At 40.9% G+C, this 26,528-nt stretch overlaps 1 protein-coding gene across 1 annotated transcript in view; it reads left to right on the top strand.

Moving 5' to 3' along the window:
• CDH9 (cadherin 9) overlaps window positions 1-25,794 on the top strand; it is a 200,761-nt gene extending 174,967 nt beyond the window's left edge. The window contains exons 10-12 of the mRNA XM_061589995.1: window positions 9,429-9,546; window positions 9,652-9,903; window positions 25,250-25,794. Of these exons, the coding sequence (XP_061445979.1) occupies window positions 9,429-9,546; window positions 9,652-9,903; window positions 25,250-25,737 (858 nt within the window). The 3' untranslated portion in view covers window positions 25,738-25,794. The remainder of the gene's footprint in view (window positions 1-9,428; window positions 9,547-9,651; window positions 9,904-25,249) is intronic.
• The last annotated feature ends 734 nt before the right edge of the window (window positions 25,795-26,528 follow it).

Here is a 26,528-nt window from a genome sequence, read left to right as displayed (position 1 = left end):
ACACATTGGCCTCAGATCTTTAACAGTGCAACAAGGGTACATGCCTGGCTATTCCAAAGTTTTTTAAAGTGTTGAATACAACAGATGCATCTTACTAGTATAGTTGCATCTGCATAAATTTGCACTGTTCTTGCTTCAGCGAGAAATGATATTTTATTCTTATATGCTCTAATTCAGAGAAGATGCAGATAATAAGAGACACCACACTAGCAAAACTTTTTCATAAGTAGAACTGAGAAATCAGATTTTTTTTCTCTCCTCCCTCTCATCCTGGCAGTGGCAATTAACAGCTGCCCAATGGCATAGGAAGTACAAAGGCCTTCATGTAACATTCCCTCCTTTTCAGAATGAAGGTGAAAATAGTAGTAAATGAGCATTTAAGTGTAAAGGTACATGAAATGCCACTTTGAATATCATGTCAAGCCATAGTTTATCATGATGGGAATGAAATGCAGTGAACCTTGCCTCTTCCTCCTCTCTCCTCTTCTCCCTAGTGCAATCAAGCTTCCTATGCTCCACGGAGCTTCGTGGCTCTCGTGTCCACTATACAACATGGACACACGCATTTTACTGGCCATCCCTTCCTCAGCTGCATTGAGACAGCATTTTATTCTGTTTTTCCAATGTTTCCTTCCTTGATAGTTTCCACATTTTACTTGATCTTTCACATGAAGTAAAAGCCACTTCTGGAAATCTAGCAGGATTGACTGGAGGTTTAGTGCTCATTTCCATGTTAATTGCTTCCAGAAAAAAATCCATTTGCAACCCCATTCACCCAGAAAATCGCAGGAGTAAAGTGATGAAATTTGGGGCAGTATATTGGCATACAGTTCTTTCCTGCCATTTACATGGGTGAATCATGGGGGGACAGAAGTGTGCATGTGCAGAAAGGGTGGGGGAGTAGCGGCATGTCCAATGGCATTCATTGTTGTGTCACACCGCTGGTGTGAATGAAATTTAGCACAACATGGTGCTATATCGGTTAAAAAACCACAGTTCCATAAGGCAACTGGTACTGTCATGTGAAACCAATGTTAGAAATTGAAACAGACGCGCTACCACTATAATCATGTAATATTAATTTCTTCCTACCACTTGGCAGGATGATGTAGATAACTAAAATATCATATGATGAGAGAGCTCACCCAAGGGTAGTTTGGTGCCTCAGTCAAACTATGAAATAATGCACGACTCACATGTCCTTACCTTCTGCTTATACACCATGTGCAAAATGTCCTTGAGTTAAAGCCATAGAAACCAAGATTTCCCAGGACCAGTTCTATGACTGTTACCCTTGGACCACAATGGCAGCTACAGGAAGTCAAAGGGAACCATATCCTAGTCCTACCAAGAAGAATTGTGTGAATGGACCAAAAACCTTAAGCTGGGCACACAAATTCCCTTGTATTTATAAGAGGTGAATGCTGGAGAGCAAAAGAAAGTGCCCACTTGGGATGGGGTTCGCTATCTGATTCCATTCCATTTTTCAATGTATTAAATGGGCTGCCAGTTCCTATTCACTATAAATTGTGTTCTGCTAGTTATTGTGATTCCTGGTTCTCCCTTTTTTTGTTGTTTTGTTATTTTTTCTGAAAAAATATGTAATTTTCTGTTATTCCTTACGTTGCTATATATTTATATAATGTATACAGCAGCAGCAGTTTACAAAAATAATTACATAAATAATTACATAATTCTCGCCACAGATTTTTTTTAAAAAATTATAGTGTTACTAACCACCATGAATGCATCCAAAGAGTGGAAGCCTGTTCGATGATGAGATGAGATTGCGGATTATCCCAGAATTCAATACCAAATCTGATTTTGCAAATATTCCACACCATTCCTAGTGCCCATTCCAAAACCACAAGGACTCTTTAGCTAGTTATATTTGAATAGAATAGAAATGGAGGATAAATTTGATTCAGTTCACATTTAAAGGCAAACCTGTGATTCACTCTATCCAAAATTATATGCGAACTGAAACACATCCACCCTTCAAAATCTGCATTTCTCTGAATTTTGCACTGCAATTTTCCAGCTAAATAATTCATACAAAAATGCATAGAGCAAGGTATGTATAAAAATGCATATATTAGTGAAAACAACATTCAAAATGATCATGTTGGAATTGTTTTGCAAAAATGTGTACATTAGGAAAAACTGTATTTAAAACTATGTGTATTACAAGAAAATCACCCTAAAATGCTGGTGAATTTTCATGAAGACTTTTTTTTAAAAAAAATACAAACTGATGTGGAAATGTAAAGAACTGAACTTAAGAATGGACAAATGAGAAACTGAGACAAACTGAAACTGACAGATTCAACCATCCCCAACTGGGGGCCTGAGAACCTTAGGATAAATTGCTAGAATTCATCTTCTAGTTAGACATTTTCTCCTTGCATTCCTCTAGGCAGCAATTTCTGGGATCTAATTACATCCCTTTTTAATTAACTTGCTTATCTTAGTTTTTGTTTTTTGCAGGCCTCCACAAAGGGGAAGCTTTCCCTAGTTGATTTGATGCTTATATGAGAGGATTTTCCCAGTATACTTCAAGAAAAGTTGCAGGGCTTGATCATGACACAGAGGTTGAAAATGCTGACAGCTATTTGACCCCTATCTAGGCTGTTGTACTTGCCATTATCACCGCAAGGGGAATTAAACAGGTAGCAGAGAGTCTGAAAAACAAAATCAACAATTCAAATAAAGGATCAACTTTGACAATAAGGTTATTTCTATGAAGCACAGAGGATTGTGGCAACATATTCAAAATGTGTGATGCCAAGTGCAATATATTTCTTCATGGTCCTGTCACAGCTACCTTATGTGGGAGGATGACTCAGAGAGATCCCAACCCCCACCACCATCACTGGTACAAGAAAATCTTATCTGCAAGAACAGAGATATACAGTGAGAAGGAAAGGACAGTTTCTGGCAATCTTATGCTATGATTTATTACAGGTTGTTTTTTTTTTAAAACCCTCACTAAAACCCAAACTACTGGGAGGAAGGGCAAGGTATAAATCAAATAATTAAAAAATAATAAAATAAATTACTACACCTAAAAATAGCCGATTTATGATAGTTTGGTAATTTCACCCAGAAACAATTTTTCACACCCCTATTGTGGACACCATCCTAGAAGGCTTGGGGTCATTCTTTGGCAAAAGATGTCAGTGAAAATGCATTAACATCCCAATTCACATGTTCTGGGGCTAACTCTCATAGAATACACAATTGTGGCAGCTAAAACCAGGTGAACACTGACTCAAAATTAAGATCTGTCTGTTTATATCCAGAAATGTTTATAGTCTATGCTGTTGGAGGTGGTAGTTTTTAAATGTGAAATGCCATGTAAGGTGATTCAAATTAAGCACCAAGAAAAGCTCAGTTCTGCAATCTCCATATCAGAGTTGCATCATTTCTCTTAATATCAGTGATTCTACTTTTTTATTGTCTTGCATGATTTGCTCTGGTTTTCCTAATCATGGAGAGGCAGGTGCAAGGAGTTATGCAGGGACAGAAGCGCACACACATCCATTAGAAATCTTATTGAACTGAGATGAAGAGGAGGAGGGACGATGTCAGTGCAGCGCAAACATGTCAGGAGGAGTGCCATATTGCCTGTGACAGAGTGTTTAACTGTGCCATCCTTTCTACCACCTCACCACTTTCCGTCCCGGTATGCAGCACCACCACAACCAGAGGGAGGTCAGCTGTCCACTACTGCCCTCCCCATTTCCACACCCATCTTCATATCCATGAAGACTAGACATTTGCTTCTATATTTTTTAATTTTATTTATTTATTTTATTTATTATTGAATTTATATCCAGTCCTTCCTCCCAAGTGAATGAAATCCGATGCTCAGCAAGCTGAATTCTAGACCTAACATATTCCGCAGGTTGCTGTTGTCACCAATGAATTGCAGCATGCACACTGTACTAAACAGACCCTCATTTCCCTCTTTTGTTGGTCTATCTTTTAAACATCATTCTGTGCATGAATGACTGTGTGCCAAGGGACGTCTTAAATACTACAAGGGCCCCTGCACACAAATAATATTGCTTGCCATTGGAGGCTAGAATGCTGGGAACTAGGTATTAATAATAAAATCTGCATTTACATCCCACCTTTCTGACCATATTTCCCGTCCTTCAAATGTATTTTGTGTAAACCACTTTGAGGTTTCATTAGAATCAAGCAGTATATAAATGTTGATAAATAAAATAAATAAATGAAATTAAAATGAACGTATACTCTAGGAGAAGACCCATTTCATAGGTAGGAGAGTAGACTGAAAGGAGAGTTCTTCAATTGTTTTTATGGGAATGTTTTTATGGTCACTCTAGGGGTGCTCTTAGAGTGGAGGATAAACCTATTCATTGCTTCTGATGACCATAGCTATTAAGTATCAAACCTATTCCCATCCTGGGCCCAAACTACCTGTGATGTTAGCCATGTGTTTAACCAAGAATGCTTAACCTGCCCACTTTTACTTTGGAGAAAAAGCAGCTGCCAGGGTCAAATCTGGAATATGCTCCTGATCCAAATTTGGGCCCCTCCAGGGTTTATTCTAATGTGCAGCTAGACTAGGGTTGCCATATTCCAGTTCTACAAATCCAAGGCTAATTTATATGTTATACAAATTATTTGTTATTATGCAAATCAAGCATATTAATGGTTTCATTGTCCAGTTGTTTTTTTGTGTGTGCCTAGTAATTACCACCAAAAACTGGCAGAGGATGTGAGGAATCTTTTTTTTTTAACTTTCATTTTCAGCCTTAAATGCCTAAACTCTAGTTTCCAACAGGATGGAATATTTATTTATTTATTTTGAGGATTTATATCCTGCCCTCAGATCAGCTTACAAAAACAATAAAGTTACACAATCAGACAATTATAGAAAATATTGTGACTGAGAGGTTGTCTTAGAAACAACTAGGAAATGTGAAATGAACGCTACAACCTGTAACACAGATAGAAATCAAGATTTCAATATTATCAGTTGAAGAAGGAAATGTATTAAAAATACTTTTTAGCCTTTTCAGAATTGCTGAACAGAGGCTCTGCCAGGCAACAGGATGAACGAGGTAGAATTCCAATGGAACTTTACTTGGGAATGATCACCTATTAACAGGGTGGGAGCAGGGCCAAAAAATACAAATGCTAATACCTCAGCCTTTTCTTCAGACAGGCTTGTTTTTGTATTTGTATTTGTTCAGGGAGGGAGCATTTGGTGCATTCAAACCCCTTTATTCCATCATCCATGATGGCAGGCAGACTCTCCCATTGCATTCATCACTTAAGATACCTACCCTGAGACACATAGGCAATTGAGATGATGGCTGCTTATCCTTGCTGATGCAACCAGAAAATCTATGGGTAAGGGGTGGAGCTGCATGTATTGATCAAGTGAGCATGTGCAGTTTTCTAAACTGCTAGATTCTGCATATGCTAAAATTCTTGATTTTCCCAGGACAGCTCTGGTGTCCCTCATTGGCTAACTGCAATGGAAGGCAGGAATAGGCTTTCTTGCAAAATGGGTAGAAAACTGCATCTACATTTTCCATTGTATCTCTGGTTCCACAAGGGCTAGATACTTGCTTTTTAAAAACAATGAAAGCTAGGAATCCAGGCCACCTAATGGGCTAGGTGGGCACCAGATAGCATGGCTAGAGCTAACCGGGCAATATGGCAACCCTAAGCTAGATACATTTTGTGCACTGTCAAAAAGATTGTGCAGTGTGAAGTAAGTTTTTGTGCAGTTGGTCATATGGGATTTTATAAGAAGCTAAGTAACTTCTAAAAAAGAAATAGATGAGAAAAGATAAAAAGAAATATAAAATGAAGATGAATATTGGTTCCGTTTAAATCTTCATAACCGTATATTAATAGTATATTATGGGATGAATTACTTGACTAGTCAAAGGCATTCATTGACTCATATTGAACTATACTTAAACATTATATATAGATATACAGTAATTGGATACCAATACAAAACAAACACAGGATAGAAGATTACACAGTTGTGCAGACAACCAGGTAGTCCAAGAAACACAAGATCTCCAAACTGAAAGACAGGCAGATATATTGATACTAATTAGTTTGGATCAATTCCAGACATTGTTGTAAATAATACATGAGTGAGAGGCAACATGTAGTTTTTGAGTAGCCATTTTGTGAAGATCCTCAATTAAGCCTCAGTACACCATAACAGTAAATATAAACAGAACCTTCTACATATTTTACAGGTATAATAGGCACTTGTGGCACTTTTTTCTCCAAAATTTAGGCAGGCAGCTGAAGCACACTTCTCTAAGCACCTGACTACCATCACATGTAGCTTGATCTTTAATCAGAATACAGTGTGTCAAAATGTTTGGAACTGGTGGATGGACAAATACATAGATGCCAAGACACTTCGGTGCATGTTTAGCTTGTAGAATTTCCCTGCCACTTCCCCACGCTTGCCCTCGGTGGCTCATGTCAGCTCTTGTGTCTTTTCAGATAAAGCTGAAGTGGAGTAGCTTGCCTTTTTGACTCTGCCAGTATTGCCCTTCAGCTAGCACTGCATAAGGCTTTCTTCTCTCTCCCCCACCTCCCCTTGCAGCTCCAGCTGAGCATTCCGCTTCATCCCTGTGACTTGAACAGGGACTTGAAATCTAGTTGACAGTGGGTAGCACGTGTGGAGTAGCTGTAATTGTAATCTTCAGCCATTAGAAGTGGCTGGAGATTTCAGAAGGTCACTCTTGAGCTTCCCGATTGGGGTTCTGAGAATGATTCAGAGCACCGAGAGCCACCTGCTGAAGCTAGGAGCAAGGCATTGTTTGTGCACATCAAAGAGGATGCCAGATCACACAACCTGAATGTATTAGTGTCACATAGAGATGCATTAGGGGTTTTTTATGCTCCTCTTGCAGTGAAAAGCTGAAGTCTGAAGAGGAGGATGGGGGTTTCTAATCATGAGATGCAAATACAAAGATCCTAGGCGTAGGGATCAGGGCTGCTTTTGATTATTATGAGGTAGTTAAAAGTAAACCGCAATGTTTTTTTTTTAAAAAAAACACAATGTGGTATTCAATGCTAGTCCTACTCAGAGTAGACCCATTGAAGTTAATGGGCACAATTAACTTCAGTTCATTCATTTCAATGGGTCTACTCTGAGCAGGACTTAGTTGACCACAACCCCCAGCTTTTCCCCTCCCAGTTAACAAGTCTTGAATATATCACAGTAGGCCTTTGAACTTTGCTGAGGAATATGCCTCAAACAAAAACTGAAATGATGTCCACAGAGAGATCCTAGAAAGAAATAAGAGAGATCCTTGATTAGGGTTGGGGGAAAAATTCAATTTGGTTTGCATTTAAAGCTGAATTGATCTAATGTGCACTTTCCAACACAATATGAGAACTGAAACACTGCCATCCTTCAAAATGTGCGCTTATCTGAATGTTGCAATGCAGCTCTCCGACCAAGCAATGTTTACAAAAATGCATATATTAGGGGGAAAGTGTGCATAAAATGAATTTATGAGTGAAAATAACATACAAAAATGAATTATAATAGGAGAAATTGCTTGCAAAAATGTATACAACAAACCAGCATACAAAAATGTTTTTATTAGGAGAAAGTTGTACTAATATGCTGAAAAACTTCCATGAGGATTTTAAAAAATCACAAATTGTTGCAGAAATGTAGATAACTGAATTTAAGATTGGAAGAATGAAAAATCAAAAGAACTGAAATTGACAGATCCTCCCATCCTTACACTTAGTCATTGGTGGTCAACATGGTGCCCTCAAAAGGTTCTTGGACTCCTTTAACTCTCATCAGTCCCAGCCAACATAGCCAATGCTCAAGGATGATAGGACTTGTAGTCCAACAGCTTTTAGAGCAAGATTTTGGACCTCAGACCTGGGGGGCAAATATATCCCTCCAGCCAGTTCAGACTCTATCCAGGCCATGACCCCAAGCCCCAGGCCACACCCCTCACCAGCCCCCTTGAGTGTTTTTCCCTAGATTGAATGCATCCTTGAACTGTGAAAAAAGCCTTCCAGAATGGAGAGATGTGTGTGAAAGAGGGTGCATGTAGAACCCTTTGACTTTTGTATGCCCACTCCACAGTCACATTGGTTGCTCCACCTACTTTTGCCTCTGATGCCACCCTACTCACCAGTGGTATGTGGCCCCCAGAAGGTTGTCCATGAGAGAATGTGGCCCTGAGGCTGAAAAACGTTGCTGGGCCCTGATCTAGAAGGAGCATCATAATGGCTACCCCTGCTCTTGATTAATCACATCCTTTCCCTTTTCAGTCTCACTAGTTTCTAGAGTGAAAAGAAGAGGGTGGATATTACACACACACACACACACACATCTAAGGATTAATGACATATATGTGCATGTGGATATTTGCCAGAATTAGAATATGCTAGATTAGAAAACGATACAAAAGACAGCATAAACACAAAAAGCAAAGAGGGGTGTCCATGCATGAATCCCTTCTCATTGGTTAATATCGTCTGAAAGTCAAGAGAAAAGTGGATTGTCAAACCTTTTCTGGAATGTTGCATCCTAACTTTGGAGCTGTGGCTGTAACCATCCTGCTCCTCACTTTGTATACCAAGTGGACATAAATCATAGCCCTGCCAGATAATATCAACAGGTGGGAGAGGCTAATCAATATTGGCAAGTCTATCTCTGCCTGTTTTCTCCCATTTACAAAAGAGGACTTATACCTTTCAGTCTGGAGATGAAGGAAAAGAACTGTAAAGCACTTTGCAAAGTACAAATGATCATCATCAACAACAATGTATTATGATAAATTAAGAACAGCAACCAAACTGATCTCCTTTCCTTAGAAAAGTGTTTTTTCAAGCTTTCCTCTCTGGCCAGAGTTGTGTACTAAGGAACTCCTGCACACAGCAAAGGATTCTCAGCAGCATTCTGGGATGCATACAGTTCTCACAGGATGCTAGCCAAGCATGTTGCTGCCCATTGTTGCCCCACATGACCTGAGAATGTGTTCCAGAACAGGCCAATGCCTGCCTGTGGCTACTCATCTCTGGGGAAGATTGGTGATGGTGAGCAAGCTGTCTTTCTAGGATATTAGTCCACCCTTAGTGATCTGTTTATGGAAGAATTCCTCATAAGCTTCCATTAAACCCCAGAGTCTTTCTGCAATATCTGTTGAAAAACACTATGCTAGGGTTTAGCAGTAAGGTATATTCCCTCACAGGTGTTGGGAGTTGTGCCTTCGTTCCTTTACCCATAAACCAATCCCCTGTATGAACTCTACACAACAGTAAGAAAAAGTCGTTGACCTGGTTCTTCCCAAGCCACTTCAGATATTTTCAGAAAGATTTATATTAGAGGGTAAAAAGGTCATTTTATTTTTCTGACATGTGCCACTGTTTCCTGGCAGCTCATACAAACCATTAGTGCCGTGGACAAGGATGAGCCACCTCGTGGACACAAATTTTTTTTTGAGCTGGTGCCAGAATACACAGTCCATCCAAACTTCTCTATCACAGACAACAAAGGTAAGCTCTGATTAGTAGCTCAAGATGTCCCATTTTCATCCCTGTACCTAAAGATTTGTAATGTGATTCTCTCCCCCCCCCATTTCTCTTGGTCTTTTGGTTTAGATAACACAGCAGGAGTTATAACAAGAAGGAATGGATACAGCCGCAATAAAATGAGCACCTATCTCCTGCCGGTGGTAATATTTGACAACGACTACCCCATCCAAAGCAGCACCGGCACACTGACTATCAGGGTGTGTGCCTGCGACAGTCGGGGGAACATGCAGTCTTGCAACGCTGAAGCTTTGCTCCTTCCAGCTGGCCTTAGCACAGGAGCACTCATTGCTATTCTGCTCTGCATTGTGATTCTCCTGGGTAAGTGTTTCAGTCCCCCTTTCCCTGCCTCACAACTGAAAATGGTTTAAACATCCAAAACAAGAGAAGAACATGTTTGCAGTAGGAACCATCTTCTTACCATTTCTTTATGTGGACCTGCACAGATTATGACACATCAAGCTAAGACATTGTTGACAATGGGCTGTGTTTGGCTTAGTGGCCAAGTTGCCTAGGTCAGCTTTAATCTAACCATGTGATCCTTTTAGAAATGTTTTAAGACTAGTGAGTGAACATACAAAACCATACACTACACTTGCTGAGACGTGAAAACTGCTGTTCTGAAAAAGCAAAATAGCAGATGTGTTCAACAGTACCTTTGTGTAACCTACCAGAAGGTTGCATGCCATTCAAGGTCTCTGACCTACAGCTCCAAAACACATTTCAGAAGAGATTTGGGTCTTTTGTCAGATTCCTGTAGCCCAATTATCAACTGAGATATAATTATTGGTATTTCATATTTTCCAACATGGCAGGGGGATTAATTATGTCTGAGGATCTTTGCCAGTGTTGATATATCAACTGAGTGGGAACAGCCTGAGTCAGAAAGATCTTTACTCTCTGAGGAAGGGCCATAGCTCAGTGGCAGAGCACCTGTTTTGCATGCAGAAGGTCCCAGGTTCAGTTTCTGACATCTCCAGGTAGGGGTGAAATCCTCACAAGTCAGTGTATACAATATTTATTTATTTAATTTAATTTATATCCCATACTTCTTCCCAGAAGGAGCCCAGGGTGGCAAAAAAAATCCCTACTAAAAACACTCTAAAACATCTTAAAACCAAAAGACTTTAAAACATACTAAAACAAAACATATTTAAAAACATATTTTAAAAAACATCTTTAAAACATCTTTAAAAACAATTCTAACACAGACTGGGATAAGGTCTCTACTTAAAAGGCTTGTTGAAATAGGAAGGTCTTCAGTAGGCACTGAAAAGATAACAGAGATGGTGCCTGTCTATTATTTAAGGGGAGGGAATTTCAAAGGGTAGGTGTCACAACACTAAAGGTTCATTTCATGTGTTGTGCAGAACAGACCTCCTGATAAGATGGTATCTGCAGGAGGCCCTCACCTGCAGAGTGCAGTGATTGAGTGGGTATATAATGGGTAAGATGATCTTTCAGATATCCTGGTCTCAAGCTGCATAGGGCTTTGTACACCAAAACCAGAAACTTGAACTTGGCTTGGTAGCTAATGGGCCAGTACCATGTGTGAGCAGTATCACTTCTTCCCTTGTGATGTCACAGACAATGCTGAACCACAAATCTTTGGTTGTATGTGGCAGCAGACCTGGCATGAATAGGGTGTGAGAGCAATACTTCACAAGGGGATGCTGGAACTAAAATCAGAACACTTCATGGGGATGGATTTACCTGCTGTATGTGCCAAAATTCTACTACTATACCAGGTAAATGGTCTCATTCAGAAGGTGGGAATGCTTATTTATTTATTATTACATCATAAACATGCTCTAGGTGACTTAGAAATTAAAATATTATGTGGCAATATCCAATGTTAAAGTAAAAAAGGTAAAGGTGTCCCCACACTTATAGCGCAAGTTGTTTCCGACTCTTAGGGTGACATCTTGCGACGTTTTCAAGGCAGACTGTATATATGGGGTGGGTTTGGCAGTTCCTTCCCCGGCCTTTCCTTACCTCCCAGCGTATGCTGGGTACTCATTTTACCGACCACAGATGGATGGAAGGCTGAGTGGACCTCAACCCCTTTTACTGGAGATTTGACTTCCTCCTTCCGTTGGAATCGAACTCCGGCCATGAGCAGAGCTTCGGCTGCATTACCACCGCTTACCACTCTGTGCCATGGAGGATCTTAATGTTAGAGTAGACACATTCAAATCAATGAACTTAAGTCCATGAATTTCAATGGGTATACTGTAAGATTGGTTCCCCATTGAAAAGGTGTGAGACAGGGGTATATTTTATCACCCTATTTGTTTAATCTATATGCAGAACATATCATGTGGAAAGTGGGATTGGACCAAGATGAAGGAGGTGTGAAAATTGGAGGGAGAAATATCAATAATTTAAGATATGCAGATGATACCATATTACTAGCAGAAACCAGTAATGATTTGAAAGTAATGCTATTGAAAATTAAAGTGGAAAGCACAAAAGCAGGACTACAGATGAACGTCAAGAAGACTAAAGTAATGACAACAGAAGATTTATGTAACTTTAAAGCTGACAATGAGGACATTGAACAAGGATTACCAATATCTTGGCACAGTCATTAACCAAAATGGAGACAATAGTCAAGAAATTAGAAGAAGGCTAAGACTGGGGAGGGCAGCTATAAGAGAACTAGAAAAGGTCCTCAAATGCAAAGTTGTATCACTGAACACTAAAGTCAGGATTATTCAGACTATGGTATTCCCAATCTCTTATGTATGGATATGAAAGCTGGACAGTGAAAAAAGTGGATACAAGAAAAATCAACTCATTTGAAATGTGTTGGGGGAGAGCTTTGCAGATAGCATGGATCGCGAAAAAGACAAATAATTGGGTGTTAGAACAAATTAAACCAGAACTATCATTAGAAGCTAAAATGATGAAACTGATATTGTCATACTTTGGACACATCATGAGAAGACATGATTCACTAGCATAGTAATGCTGGGGGGAAAAGAAGGGAGTAGAAAAAGAGGAAGACCAAACAAGAGATGGATCAATTCCATAAAGGAAGCCACAGAACTGAACTTACAAGATCTGAACAGGGTGGTTTATAACAGATGATATCGGAGGTCACTGATTCATAGGGTCACCATAAGTTGTAATCGGCTTGAAGGCACAAATACTGTCAGTATGATTTGGTTGGATGTCAACCAATAAAAACCGTAAAATTCTACATTAAAATCCCAAACAAGCCTAAAAACCCAGAATAAGAAGAAGAAAGTTTGAGAAATTACACCACGCACAGATACAATAATGTTAGGAATTTAATATCTCTAAAGATTGTCCATGACATCTTCACAATTTCACTGATGTTAAAACAGATATTAAAAATGATGTGAAAAGGACTGGGAGAAAAGCCTTTGCCTGGCACTGAAAAGACAACAATGTGGGCACCAGATAAATCTCTCTATGGAGAGCAATCTACAATGGGGGAACACTGCTAAGAAGGCAATCTCCTTCAGTAGCCAGCCTGTGCACTCCAGAGGCTTTCTGCTTGAAAAACACTATGGCTAGGGGTTAGCAGTAAGGAATTGGGAGTTGTACCTTAGTTGGGAATTGTTCTTTTGTTGCCTTACCCATACACCGATTTCCTGTATGAAGTCTGCACGGCAGTAGTAAATGCTTGTTGACCTGGTTCTTCCCAAGCCACTTCAGATATTTTCAGAATGGTTTATATCAGAGGGTGCTCAGAGTACTCAAAGAAGAGCTCCCATTGGTGATTCGTATGGGAAGAGCTGATTCCTCAGATGCTGAAGTCCCAAGCTGTATAGCTTTATAGGCCAAAACCAGCACTTTGCATTAGGCTTAGAAATGCTTGAGCAGCCAGTGAAAGATGAGAAAGGACTGACAGTATTTATTTATTTACAGCTTGTGTATCCCACCCTTCCTCCACAGGAGCACGTAATGAATAGTGCATTCATTATTGCTAGAATTATTATCCCATCATCATTGTTGTTATGTACAGCAGACATTTCTTTTGTCTTTACAATATGGCAAGTGCTGTCTAGGCCACAGCAAATCAGCTTTCCATTAATTCCATTAGAAGTGACATCTTTGTAATGCTGATCGCTTCTGATCCAGCCTTGCATTGCAGAAGCAAGGCTTTCTTGTCACTGCCTATAGAACTGGGGGGAACACCATATGTGAAGCTGCATCTGGGATCGCCAGCAGATAACTGTACACTCATTGGACTCATTGGCATCATAATGTGTTCCAGAGTGTTTCGTAAGGCTGCATGCTAAGCCTATTATTCCACTGAAAATGAAGGAGGCCCAATTCTAAATACATGTATCCAAGGATTAAGATATCACTAATGCAAACAGGAGAAAATACATATGAGGCAGCAGGGGCTGATAAAGGCTTGTGGTGAGCCTGGTGAGCCAGTGATATGAGAAAGACATTCCTCCCATGCCCAAGATGTTCTTTTAATTATTATTACTTCACATGCTCTAGGACAACAGATGCTCCTCCAGGGCTGTGCTGGTGAACACTAATTAAGCCATATGAGACAGGTACAAATTCCAGATGGGCAGCCATATTTGTTTGTTGTTGCAATCACAAAAAAATCTCATGGCACGTTAAAGACTAACACTTCTACTGTGACATTGAGCAGCACAGTATTCAATTACCACATCCCATCAGCAAAAGGAATTCTGTGTGTGCAATGAGAATTTTCCTCCCCCCTCCTCCTGTGTGTCCTGAACATTCCCCAAATCTGCTTCAGAGGGTTGGGGGAATGCCTAAAACAGATTTAGGGGTGTGGGGAGGGGAGAGAGGGGGATAATGTTCCATAGCACAAGGAAAAATTGTTTTGCTGATGGAATGCGAGACATGGTACTACATTGGATTCCACTCATTAGCTTTTGTGGGGGAGAACTAGAAATGTGAAGGCTAAGAAAAAAACAGAAAAAAATGGGGGAAACTGGGGGGTTCTGTCCCCCCCTTTCTAGGCCTTCACGTCTCTTGGTAGATCTCACGTTTTTGTCAGACAGATAAAATGAGTAGTTTCCAAAATTGGTGACTTTTCTATACATAGATGAAAGGAAAGAAAGTTTCACCTAGTGGGATCAAAAGTCCAAGAAAACACCAAATATATCCTAGTCTGGTCTAGATTTGTGCAGCTTACAAATTAATGCAAGGTTCAGTTCACGTGGCTCACTCCCAATCAGTGGTTAATTAGTAAAGCTAGAAAAATTGAGAGTTAGAGATAGCTACTTTCTTCAAAGCCAATCCCAGTCCTTGCTGAGTCTGATATTTACAGTATCAGATTACGGACAGACACATCAGTTTATTTCTGGTCCAGATCACTTTCACATGTCTTCAACCATACATCTGTTTCATCCAGGTTCTGTTAATGTGCAATTTTAAAAAACAATCTGCATGGAAATTTGCATATAATAGTATTTAAATATATATTTTAAACATATTTTCTTTCAAAATATATATATTTAAATATATTTTCTCTCAACATTTGCATTTCTAAACATATCTCAATATATATATTTTAAATTATTTTGATACTTTTTTGGGAGCTGATTACTGCTTTGAAACATTCAGGAAGTGTGAGCACCAGGGGATAACAAAAATTTCAATCCACAAATTAATCTGGAAGATGCAGATCATGACAGTTCTTACCGGAATTCACAAAGATTGTATTTCTCAAGTTGGATTGATAAGAGAATGTACCAGACAGCAGAGAACAATTTAATCTATGTTCCAAAAAGGCTTTAATGAAGCTGCTTAAAATTAGAAATCCATATCAGTATTTTAGTACTAGATTTTAAGGTGGTAAAATGTAAAGTTTATTTTCAGTAAATACAAAATTTTATGAGGATAAAAAATGTTTATTTATTTATTATTTGATTTATATCCCACCCTTCCTCCCGGCAGGAGCCAGGGTGGCAAACAAAAGCACTAAACACTTTAAAACATCATAAAAACAATATTTAAAACACATTAAAACAAAACATCTTTAAAAACATTTCTTAAAAAAGCTCTCAAAACATCTTCTAAGATTAAAAACATTTTTAAAAAGAAGGTTTAAGAACATATTAAAAAAGCAATTCCAACAGACTAGGATAGGTCTCAACTTAAAAGGCTTGTTGAAAGGGGAAGGTCTTCAATAGGCACCAAAAAGATAACAGAGATGGTGCCTGTCTAATATTTAAGGGTAGGGAATTCCACAGGGTAGGTGCCACTACACTAAAGGTCCATCTCCTATGTTGAGTGGAATGGACCTCCTGATAAGATGGTATCTGCAGGAGGCCCTCACCTGCAGACTGCAATGATTGACTGGGTATATAAAGGATAAGACGGTCTTTCAGGTATCCTGGTCCCAAGCTGTATAGTGCTTTGTACACCAAAACTAGAACCTTTAACTTGGCCCAGTAGGAAATGGGCAGCCAGTGCAATTCTTTAAGCAGCGGGGTGACATGTTGACAATACCCTGCCCCAGTGAAAAGTCTGACCGCCACATTTTGCACCAGCTGCAACTTCTGGACCAACCTCATGGGCAGCCCCACATAGAGTGCATTACAGTAATACATCCTGGAGGTTACCAGTGTGTGGACAACAGTGGTCAGGCTATCCCGGTCCAGAAAGTTGAGTCAAAATGTTATGGAAAGTTTCAGAAAAGAACAGAAATGGTAATGCTTTAACTTCAACAAAACACCCATATGAACGTACTCGGACTATGTGATCATCATAGTCAGAGGTCCTTCTTTGTGTGTCCCCTCTGAGGGAGGTATGGAGGATGGCAACACAAGAGAAAACACATCTGGCACCATCACAGTCAGCTTTCAGTCACCAGGCTTAGAAATTCCTGTTTACCCAGGCTTTTGGTTCTTTAATTGGGATCCTTCTGCAGTATGACTTTCATCTTGTTTGTGTGGTCCATGTTTTAGCTGGATGGAGTAGACTTCTTTTTACACTATTGGTGGATGAACACTTTTAGTTAAAATCTGTCTTTTAACATACTTTCCTGATGTAGTTGAAATATTTGCAAGCTTTGTGTATTTTATGGATCTGAAAATCACTTTGAAACCTTTTTTGTGTGGAAAGCAATAAATAAATAAGATAATAATAACAATAACAACAATAATTTATTGTTGTTGTTGTTGTTGTGAGCAGGCAAACAGTCAAAAATAAAACAAAATAAAAAACAAAACACCAAAGGTACATAAGTGTAGTTGGAATTGAATTAGAAACACATCAACATATTTTGTTGGCTCCTGCTGTTTAATGCAGCAATTACATTTATGGGTAGATTCTACAAGCTTATAAAAGGCCCAAATACTGTGATCAGAAGAAGAAGTCACTACTCCTGATAGGACAACAACTTCGCTAAAGATCAAGCTGTAAAGTATTGATCTTGAAGTATGAAACTTGATGTGTTGGTTCTAACATCAAAGATGAAGGGTGCTAAAAGAAATTAACTACAGGCTGAAGAGCCAGTGAGATAATTATTTGTAGATAAGGCAAAAAGGAAGTCAACCATTATTCATCACAACCAATGTGAGGAATGGATTCTCTAAAAACTGTTTGTGCAAACAACATGAATAGAATAAGCCACATAAACCAACTGCATGTATTAGCCCACTAGCTTCAGCAACCCTTTCCCCCCATTTTCCATACATTATAAGCTGGTTATTTATTTATTACATTTATATACCACCCCATAGCCAAAGCTCTCTGGGTGGTTTACAAAAATTAAAAACATTGAACATTGAAAACAAATATGCAATTTTAAAAACCATACAAAGTTTAAAACCATGAAGCACAGATAAACAAGGTAAAAGACCTGTTGTCAGTCATCAAGTACTTGTGGGCTTCCGAGAACACACCAGCTAGCTTCAGCCTCTAGATGACCGCACACATGTCAGCCACCCCACCACCAATGTTCATAGGAGTAGAGGAAGCTGCAAAGCAGACTAATGGTCCATTTAGCTCTGTATTGTCTACACTAGTGGTAGGGACATCTGGCCCATAAGTTTTATTTGGCCCCCTAAGCCTCCCCATTTGGTCCCCATGCCATTTTGGCCAAGCCATGCCTACCTGCCCTATAGCTGACATCATACATAGAATTATAGAATCATAGAATAGCAGAGTTGGAAGGGGCCTATAAGGCCATCAAGTCCAACCCCCTGCTCAATGCAGGAATCTAAATCAAAGCATTCCCGACAGATGGCTGTCCAGCTGCCTCTTGAATGCCTCCAGTATCAGAGAGCCCTCTATGTAATTGGTTCCATTGTCGTATGGCTCTAACAGTTAGGAAGTTTTTCCTGATGTCCAGTCGAAATCTGGCTTCCTGCAACTTGAGCCCATTATTCCATGTCCTGCACTCTGGGATGATTGAGAAGAGATCCCGGCCCTCCTCTGTGTGGCAACCTTTCATGTACTTGAAGAGTGCTATCATATCTCCCCTCAGTCTTCTCTTCTCCATGCTAAATATGCCCAGTTCTTTCAGTCTCTCCTCATAGGGCTTTGTTTCCAGTCCCCTGATCATCCTTGTTGCCCTCCTCTGAACCTATTCCAGTTTGTCTGCATCCTTATTGAAGTGCGGAGACCAGAACTGGACAGTATTCAAGATGAGGCCTAACCAGTGCTGAATGGGGTGGTGCAGGTAAAAACCTGGCTGAGCCAAAAGGGTGGTTGCCAAGCCCCTTTCAAAGTACTGCACAAAATAGTGCTTTGAGAGGGCTTCCAAAGACCAGCAATCAGATAATTCAAGTCAGTCAGTCAAACTTTATTGCCTAGCCATAGGCCATTGCAACTTGTACAGTACTTGTACAGTAACTGATCTTATAAAACAAAGATTAAAAACATACAATATATTTCATGGATTATATACAAGATAGTTGGCTTAAAACCTCCCTATAGATTACTCTGTCACTGGGCTGCCTATGCCACCCAGATCTTTTGCGCCGCACAGGCGAAAAGAGCGACCCTATATGTAACCATGGGGTCTTTGTCGGCCCGAAGACAGACAATAATATCCTGCAATAGTCTTCCCCCCGTCAGCAAATCACTCAGAAATTTAGACCGGGGATGTGCATATAAAGGGCATTCTAATAAATAATGCGGCAGATCCTCAATCTTCTTAGCCCCACAGATGCAGAGTCGCTGGGACCACTGGATCTGATTATATCGGCCCGCCAAAATGTCACTCAGCATTGACTGGAACTGAAGTGCTGTAAAAGCTTGTCTAAGGTTTGCTGTCATAGAATGGGCCAAATAATTCGCCCTATAGTGGTCCTTTTTTATGACTCCAAACCATCTAGATGACTTGGAGTTCATGATCACCAATCTATCTAGCCAATGACAGTGGAGGAAAATTATCTCTTTCAACCTTATTCTATCGTATGCAACTGAAATAGGTGGTGAAATGTGGTACAGGTGGTATATGCCAGAAATCCTATCCCCCCAAAACCTTTCTCTAGAGGCTAACTCACCACATAGTTTCAGTATGGTCTTGGAATGAGAATTTTTAATTGACTCCCAAAAGTTAAGCAGTGCACCATGGATGTGGGCGCTGATGGGGGGGATGCCCAACTCAGCGTGCAATAATGCCGCCGGGGTACCTACAGGCAGGCGCAGGAGTTTTTTAGAGAAACTGTTTTGAACAACCTCAAGGTTACCTAAGAGAGGACCATCCCAACCCCAAACCGGGGCTCCATATAAAATCTGCAATATAACTTTGCTGTGATAGATTTTCAGTGCTGGGGGGATGAGATTGCCTCCTGTTGACCTATAGAAGCTAAGGATAGCTCCGCATGTTCTCAGAGCAATAGCTTTGATGTAATCCATATGTTTTTTCCACGAGAGGTTGTCCTGAAAAAATATGCCCAAGACAACGGCATTGGTCGATTGGCTGGCCTTCCATTGACCAGAGAAATTTACAGTGCCTTTTACCAAAGACCATAACTTTAGTTTTGGCATAGTTGATCTGTAATTTTTCTTTTGTGCAGAAGGCACTACATTTCAGGAATAATCTCTTTAGACCATTACATGTAATGGAGAGTAGAAGCATATCGTCTGCGTACAAAAGTATCAAAACTTTCCTGCTCCCAACTGCAGGGGAAAAAATTCTGGGCCCATTAATTCAGTGACTATGTTATTGAGATAGAAGTTAAAAAGAAAAGGGGCCAACAGACATCCCTGTTTTACTCCCTTATTGGAGATAATGGGATCTGATAGCGAGCCCATGAGACCCACCCGCACTCTTGCTTCATTATCAGTATACAATTCCCTGATAAGAAATAAAAGCTGTATGTCAATGTCCGTGTTAGCTAACTTAGTCCACAGCGCTGATCTGTCGATGGAGTCGAACGCCGCCGCCAAATCTATAAATGCGGCATACAAATGTTTCGTGGGGCCTGATATACATTGCCTTGCAATCACATAAAGAGTTAGGCAGTGGTCTACTGTACTTTGCCCTTTACAAAAACCCGCTTGTTCGGGGAAAATGACGTTATTGGCCATTTCCCACTCTTCTAGTTTCATTAAAAGGTATTTAGAATACAGTTTGGCGACAGTGTCAAGTAGGCTGATCGGGTGATAATTATTTGGGTCTTGCCTGTCCCCTTTCTTATAGATTGGAACAACAACACTCTGTTTCCAGCCCTCTGTGAAAATGCCAGTGTTGTTCAGTTGAGTGAACAGCCTGGCTAGAATAGGCACCCACCAATCAGGAAAGTTTTTAAAATGTTCGGGGGGCAGCATATCCTCCCCGGGCGCTTTACCAACCCTTAAGGTGGATATAAGTGCTTTGATCTGATTTGCTGTAACTGTGGGCCACTCAGGTAAAAAAGGCTTCAGGGAATGGAAGGAGACCCCAAGGGTTCCATTAGGGGATGCGTAAAGTTTGCTGAAATGAGCCTGCCAAAGTTCTGCAGGAATCTGATTTGGGCTAAGGGGTCTTATCGTTCGCATTCCCTTAGCCACTGTTTCCCAGAACAGGCACTCATTTTTATCTATGGTCGCCTGAGCTAATTGCTACCATTGGGATCTGGCGTACTGGCCCTTTTTCCTTTTTAGCAGAAGCTTATAAGAAGCACGCAGTGTCACTAGGTGAGCACACATGAAATTATCAGGGTCTCTAATTGCATTCTGTGCGTAATTTGACAACTGTTTTTTGGCGATTTTACATTCGTGGTCGAACCAGGTGTTCCTTGAGCGCCACGAGTCCACAAATTCTCCGCTCAGGGTCAGGAAAGGTTTGAGGTAGGATGCAATAGATTGATACAGTTTCAAGGCATCTGATTTTGGGTCTGCCACAGCACAGCTGATGACAGAGGACAGTTTGGTTGTAAGGAAACAGGAAATAGAAAACTGCACAGAGGTGGACCAGCGCACTCTCCTTTCTGTCACCAAAATTCCCTCTAAACTCGAGTGAGCTGGAGTGGGGACAGGATGCTGGAGCTTTAAGGACATTGAAAGAGGGAAGTGGTCACTATCAACTCTGTTTACCAAATCAAAATTGGAAACTAGTGGGTACAACTCATTGGATATAACAATATGATCAATAATGCTGGTGCCCCTGCTGGTTAAATATGTATATGCCCCTTTAGATGCATCTATGGGGGAACCATGCAAACATTCTAAGTGAAACAAGTGCAGAAGATCTAATAATCTGCTGCCTTGCTTATTCATTGCTAGTTCCAAAGAGACTCTATCATTCCATGCAGGGTGAGGACTAGGGCCATGAGTTGTAAAAACTCCAAGATCTGACCCAGCACTCCCCAGTCTGGCATTAAAGTCCCCACACAGGATCAGCCTGGCATAGGGAAATTGTTGCTCTAGTTGTAATAGAGTATCAGCAAGAAGATCCCAGATGCTACTGGTGCCCACCGACTTAGCTAAGTTAGGTGGTAAGTAAACATTAACAATAATAAGTGACCCTGTGTGAGACCCCTCTAATCTCACCACCAAAAAGTATTGAGCACTGATTAAATCAATGGAGTGGACTTGGACTGGAAAGTTCATGGAAATGGAGATACTAAGACCCCCGCTGCTGCGGCCTTTGGTGTTAGTCCTGATGGCAGGAGAGGAGAAGGTTCTAAAGCCATTAATACACAGAGGGTTGGCTTGGGTTAACCTGGTCTCTTGTAGGCATACGACCTTGAATTCATGAAAAAAGGAATCTAAGTCTGTGTCCAGGGATTTGTTGGTCCAGCCCATGATGTTCCAGGACAAGAGCGGTAGTTGTCAGTCAGGAGTAATAATATCCAGATCCTTTGCAAAGGAGATACAACCATTTGCTAAAAGATGTTTAGGGATAGAAGTCAAAGTGGGATGCTTGTCTCTCAATAAGGGTTGTACATGGGCGTGAGTGTTGGAATTTCCCTCCGCCTCATTCACCATCTCAGATTCAACATGCTAGGGATCTTTGCTTTCATTAGCAAGGATGGGGCAGTAAAAGTGGCTCCTGTGGGAATTATAACTCTGTCTGGGAGAGCCATATCAGATGTCACCGGGAAGCTGATGTTAAGCCATTGGGTAGAGGAGATATCAGGGAGTGTTTTCGCACTCACCTCCTGTTGTTGAAGAGGGTTCATTAGAGTTGGGTCACGGTACTTCAGTTGTATGACATCACCCCTTATATTCTCCTGTAGTGTGGACACGACTCCCTTCTTGGGTGCTTTCACATCTGGCTCCCCTCCAACACATGGCTCGCCAGATTGAAAATCCATGCGATAACTATGGATCTTTACCAGCTGCTCTGTTAGTTTGTCCAATCTACGCAATATTTCAGAGCGGTCTTCTGGCGCGAGAGCTCCAAAGGAATGTAAGAGCACTTGTTCCTTCTTATCGAGAGAGTCATTGGCCCCATCAGCAGCTTGAGATATGATTTGCAGCGAAGGGGATGCATTCTATTTGCCAGATGTTGGCTGTCCCCTCCTCAGGCTCACTTCCAGGACATCTAGATCAATAAGCCAGCCTCGTTTCGACCAGAGATTTTCTTGGTGACTGTGTAGACGAGGCCGGAAATTTGGAAATAAAGGTTCCGCCATGGCCCTATTTTTGAAAAGTCGCACAGGAGTTATGCCCAGTTTGGCCATTTGATCCTTTGCAGACAGGATTTGAGTCACTGGGTGAGATGAAAAAAAGGTGACCACAGCTCGTGTTCTAGTGACATTGTGGTATAAATACTCCACTGAGTCTATATTCTGAGGCTTGAGCTGCAACAAGAAAGTGTCCTCTAATATCTCCACTAGATGGTGCTTGCGAGAGATTTGTGCAACTATCCCCTTAGGTTTGGGATAATTTACAAGGACTAATTTATAGTGATTCAGAATTAATTTCCAACTGGAGTTCTTAGTACTGGCTTCCAGATACTGGTTGATCTTTTCCTTCCATAAGGCCTCCTGCCACGGATCTTGTCTAAGAGCGAGAGGATCCGGTATGCATACAGGGGGGTGGTGGATGCCGGTATCAAAGAGGGATCAGCGGAGCAGTGATTAGAGTCAGATTCTCTCTGCACTGGAGAGCAGCTCTTACTCGAGTTCTGGGGGGGGGAGTGGCACCCTTTTTTCTTATTCCTTGCTGGGTCCTTACCCAGAAGATCAAATAATTTCCTGAAATTTATTTTGTTGCCATGAGCTGGCTTCTGATTTTTCAGATTTTTACTCTTCTTTGTGTTATCGAGATGCCTCCTTCTTGTTCAACATGACCTGGTTCGCATGATGGCCGGTTTAATCTCTATAGCAAAAGATGGAATAGTTTGCTTCAGCGACTGAGGCGTTATGACTGAATGAGTTAGGGCAGCGGACTTCTGTTGCAGTTCGACTAGAGTTGTTAGCAGATGGTTAGATTCAGTCAAAAAGTTTTTAACATGCTCAAGCTCTGTTGCCAGTGTGAGCAGTCCACCTGTCATTAGGGACACCACTTCATAGGGAGCTGGTTGAGTTGGTAAGCTATAGGACTTGAGGGGAGGGCTGGGCAATTTAGCTGTAGTCGCGCCCTTATCCAGCAATGTGAGCTGCGATGTAGAAGTGGCAAAAAAAGGTCTTAGGTCCACAGGAGAATCCTGAAATAATACACTAGAAGAAGCAGCCTCAATCTGTGCCTTAGTAACAGTCTGTGGCTTATCCAATGAAATAGTTTTATGCAGATCAGCAGGCAAGTGCGTTGTCTCTTTAAATTCTTGAGCCTCGGCCTGCGCTATCTCAACAGCCAAGCTTAAGGCCGAGGTTTCCCCCGCATTCCACTGTATGTTGTCTTTAGAAGTAAAAGACCAGTCCAAGGAAGGGGGGAGAGCCGTGTAAGAGGTGTAGTTGCTTGTTTTTGTGAACAGATGTGAAAGAAGTGTGTGATTTGTAATTGGCCCCCTTCAAGCTTTAGAAGCTTATCCGACTTTAAATGAGATGGAGAAACTGGGGCTGGCCCTCCCCTCCTCTTAGACGTTCTTCCCTTACGAGGGAAGCTCATAAACAGTGGGGATACTTCCAGCACTTTCCTGGCCTTTCTTGTCAGGACCATTTGTGCCTTAGTTGATCTCTGTTGTACAGGTAAGCAGTCTTAATAATTACTGTTATTGATAGTAATTAAATGCCGCCTGGGGAGGGGAGAGAGGCTTCAGACTTACAGTTAATAGCTCATATCAATGAGCGCTCTCCGTCCGATGCTTCAGAAAGGCCAATGAGGTAGTATATCCAGCCGTTACAGAAAAGAACTCACAGTCGTCCCTCCTCACGGGAAAGTAGGATAAGATAAAATGAAGAGGCAAATTAAATTGCCACCGAGGGGGTCTGTTGTTGATGTTGTTAATGTTGCTAATGTCTGATCAGAGAGAGAGCGAAGAAGCACACGTCCTCCTCCTTAGGCAGCCAACCGGAAGTTCTACAGAAGCCCCTTTCAGAGCACTGTGCAAAAGAGATCACCTCACATCATTGTGACATCTGGGGATTGACAGGTGGATATCTCCACCCACTTGTAAAGGTTGGCCTGCAAGGGGTGGGGAAGGGAACAACATGGCTGACTGGGCTAAAAGGGTCCATTTCTGGTCTATACTGGCTAGCAGTGGGAGGTTCACCAGGATTTCAGACAGGAGTCTCTCCCAGCCCTACCTGGAGATGCTGAGGATTGAACCTGGGGCCTTCTGCATGCAAAGCAACTACTGAATGACAGCACAAAGAATGTCAGTCTGATGAGGGCACTCTGCGCATATAGATGTACACACATATGGCTCCCTCAATGGGGATGGTAACCCTGATTCATCAGTGTTCTCTCATGGAAGAAGCCTAGACACATACATATATATGTGTATGGAGTCCCATTTAAGCTGAGGCCAATTTCCCATCAACATCTAGTGGGAAGGAGTACCCAGCACATTCTTGGAACTCCCTGCAGCATTTGTTACAAATGCCTGAAGAGGGCTTTAGAGTCAAGGTCTTTAGCAGACAAATCCTATGCTTGTGTACTTCTCAGAAATCCCACTGAATTCCCTGGGCCTTACTCTTGATAGGTATTCAGATGATTGCAGCATTAGGTCCCATTAGCTTTAATGGGAGAGTCAAGCCTGTACTTGAGAACTGTGAGGCCTTAGAAGTGTTCAGCTTTCTCTGAATGATGCCCTTTAAATTTGCTTTTCAGTATTCATACACTTAACCTAATTACTGTTTTTGTTTGCTTCTAGTTTTAGTTGTGCTGTTTGCAGCAATGAAACGGCAGAGGAAGAAAGAGCCGCTGATCATTTCAAAGGATGATGTTCGAGACAATATTGTGACATATAATGATGAAGGAGGTGGAGAAGAAGATACTCAAGCCTTTGACATCGGCACATTAAGAAATCCTGAAGCCAGAGAAGAAAGCAAAATGAGAAGAGATGTGATGCCAGAAACTATCTTCCAGATAAGGAGGACTATGCCTCTCTGGGAAAACATTGATGTTCAAGATTTTATCCATCGAAGGCTAAAAGAAAATGATTTGGATCCAACTGCACCTCCTTATGATTCTTTAGCAACTTATGCATATGAAGGGAATGATTCCATAGCAAATTCACTTAGCTCATTGGAATCGCTCACTACAGATGGCAACCAAGATTATGATTACCTCAGTGACTGGGGACCTCGGTTTAAAAAGTTGGCAGATATGTATGGTGGAGATGAGAGTGACCAAGACTGACATCTCGATTCAGTGGTTCCAGTGCAGAGAAAAGGTTTCACGTGACGTGAACCAGGTCTGCCCCATTCTTTTCAATGATAATTGCTCTGTGCATAAGCCCCAATAAATATCTGCAGAGCATTCCTTGAGATCATAGAGAATGGGGGCAGTCCTGCATGGAAGGGGCTGTGTACTTACACTGGAGACAGTGGAGCCTTGGATCATGCCCCAAAAGTAGCATTTTGCGACTTGATCAGTGTTGATGGGATTAATGCTTCTGTGTCTAGATAAAAGTGGCCTACATTCTCTTACTTGGAAAAATGCAGATATATGTGCTTGTCTTAGTAAGGGTTTGCTTAATAAGTCAACGTGAATGAAAATGGTTAGATTTTTTAAAATTATTTTAAGACAAAACTATATTTCACCCTCTCTGCCTAAGACGTTGGAAAGAAGACATTCAGCACTTATGAAAAGATACCTAAAAAGGCTTTTTGTGCCTTTAATAGCAAGTTAGAAAGTTTAACATTTTCTAAAGGAACACTTTGCTTCACTTTTCCTACTACTCTTTGGGACAATGTGTACCCATCTTATAATCTGCTTACACCTTAAAATAAGAATGAGTATTACTGCCATATTTATTGAGTGAAAGAATGTCTCTGTGTTGATTCATGATATTTTTATATTTGTATATTTATATTTTTGTATTTTTATTACATAAATTAGTATTTATAAATAGATGACTGTTTCATTTACTCGGCACACATGGCCATTGAGTCAATGACAGGAAATAGGTATTATAGCATTTCCCAACC

Source organism: Rhineura floridana, chromosome 1, assembly GCF_030035675.1.
Source record: "Rhineura floridana isolate rRhiFlo1 chromosome 1, rRhiFlo1.hap2, whole genome shotgun sequence".
Classification (NCBI taxonomy): domain Eukaryota; kingdom Metazoa; phylum Chordata; class Lepidosauria; order Squamata; family Rhineuridae; genus Rhineura; species Rhineura floridana.
The sequence above is the reverse complement of the archived record's forward strand: the minus strand, read 5'-3'. Positions and strand labels throughout refer to the sequence as shown.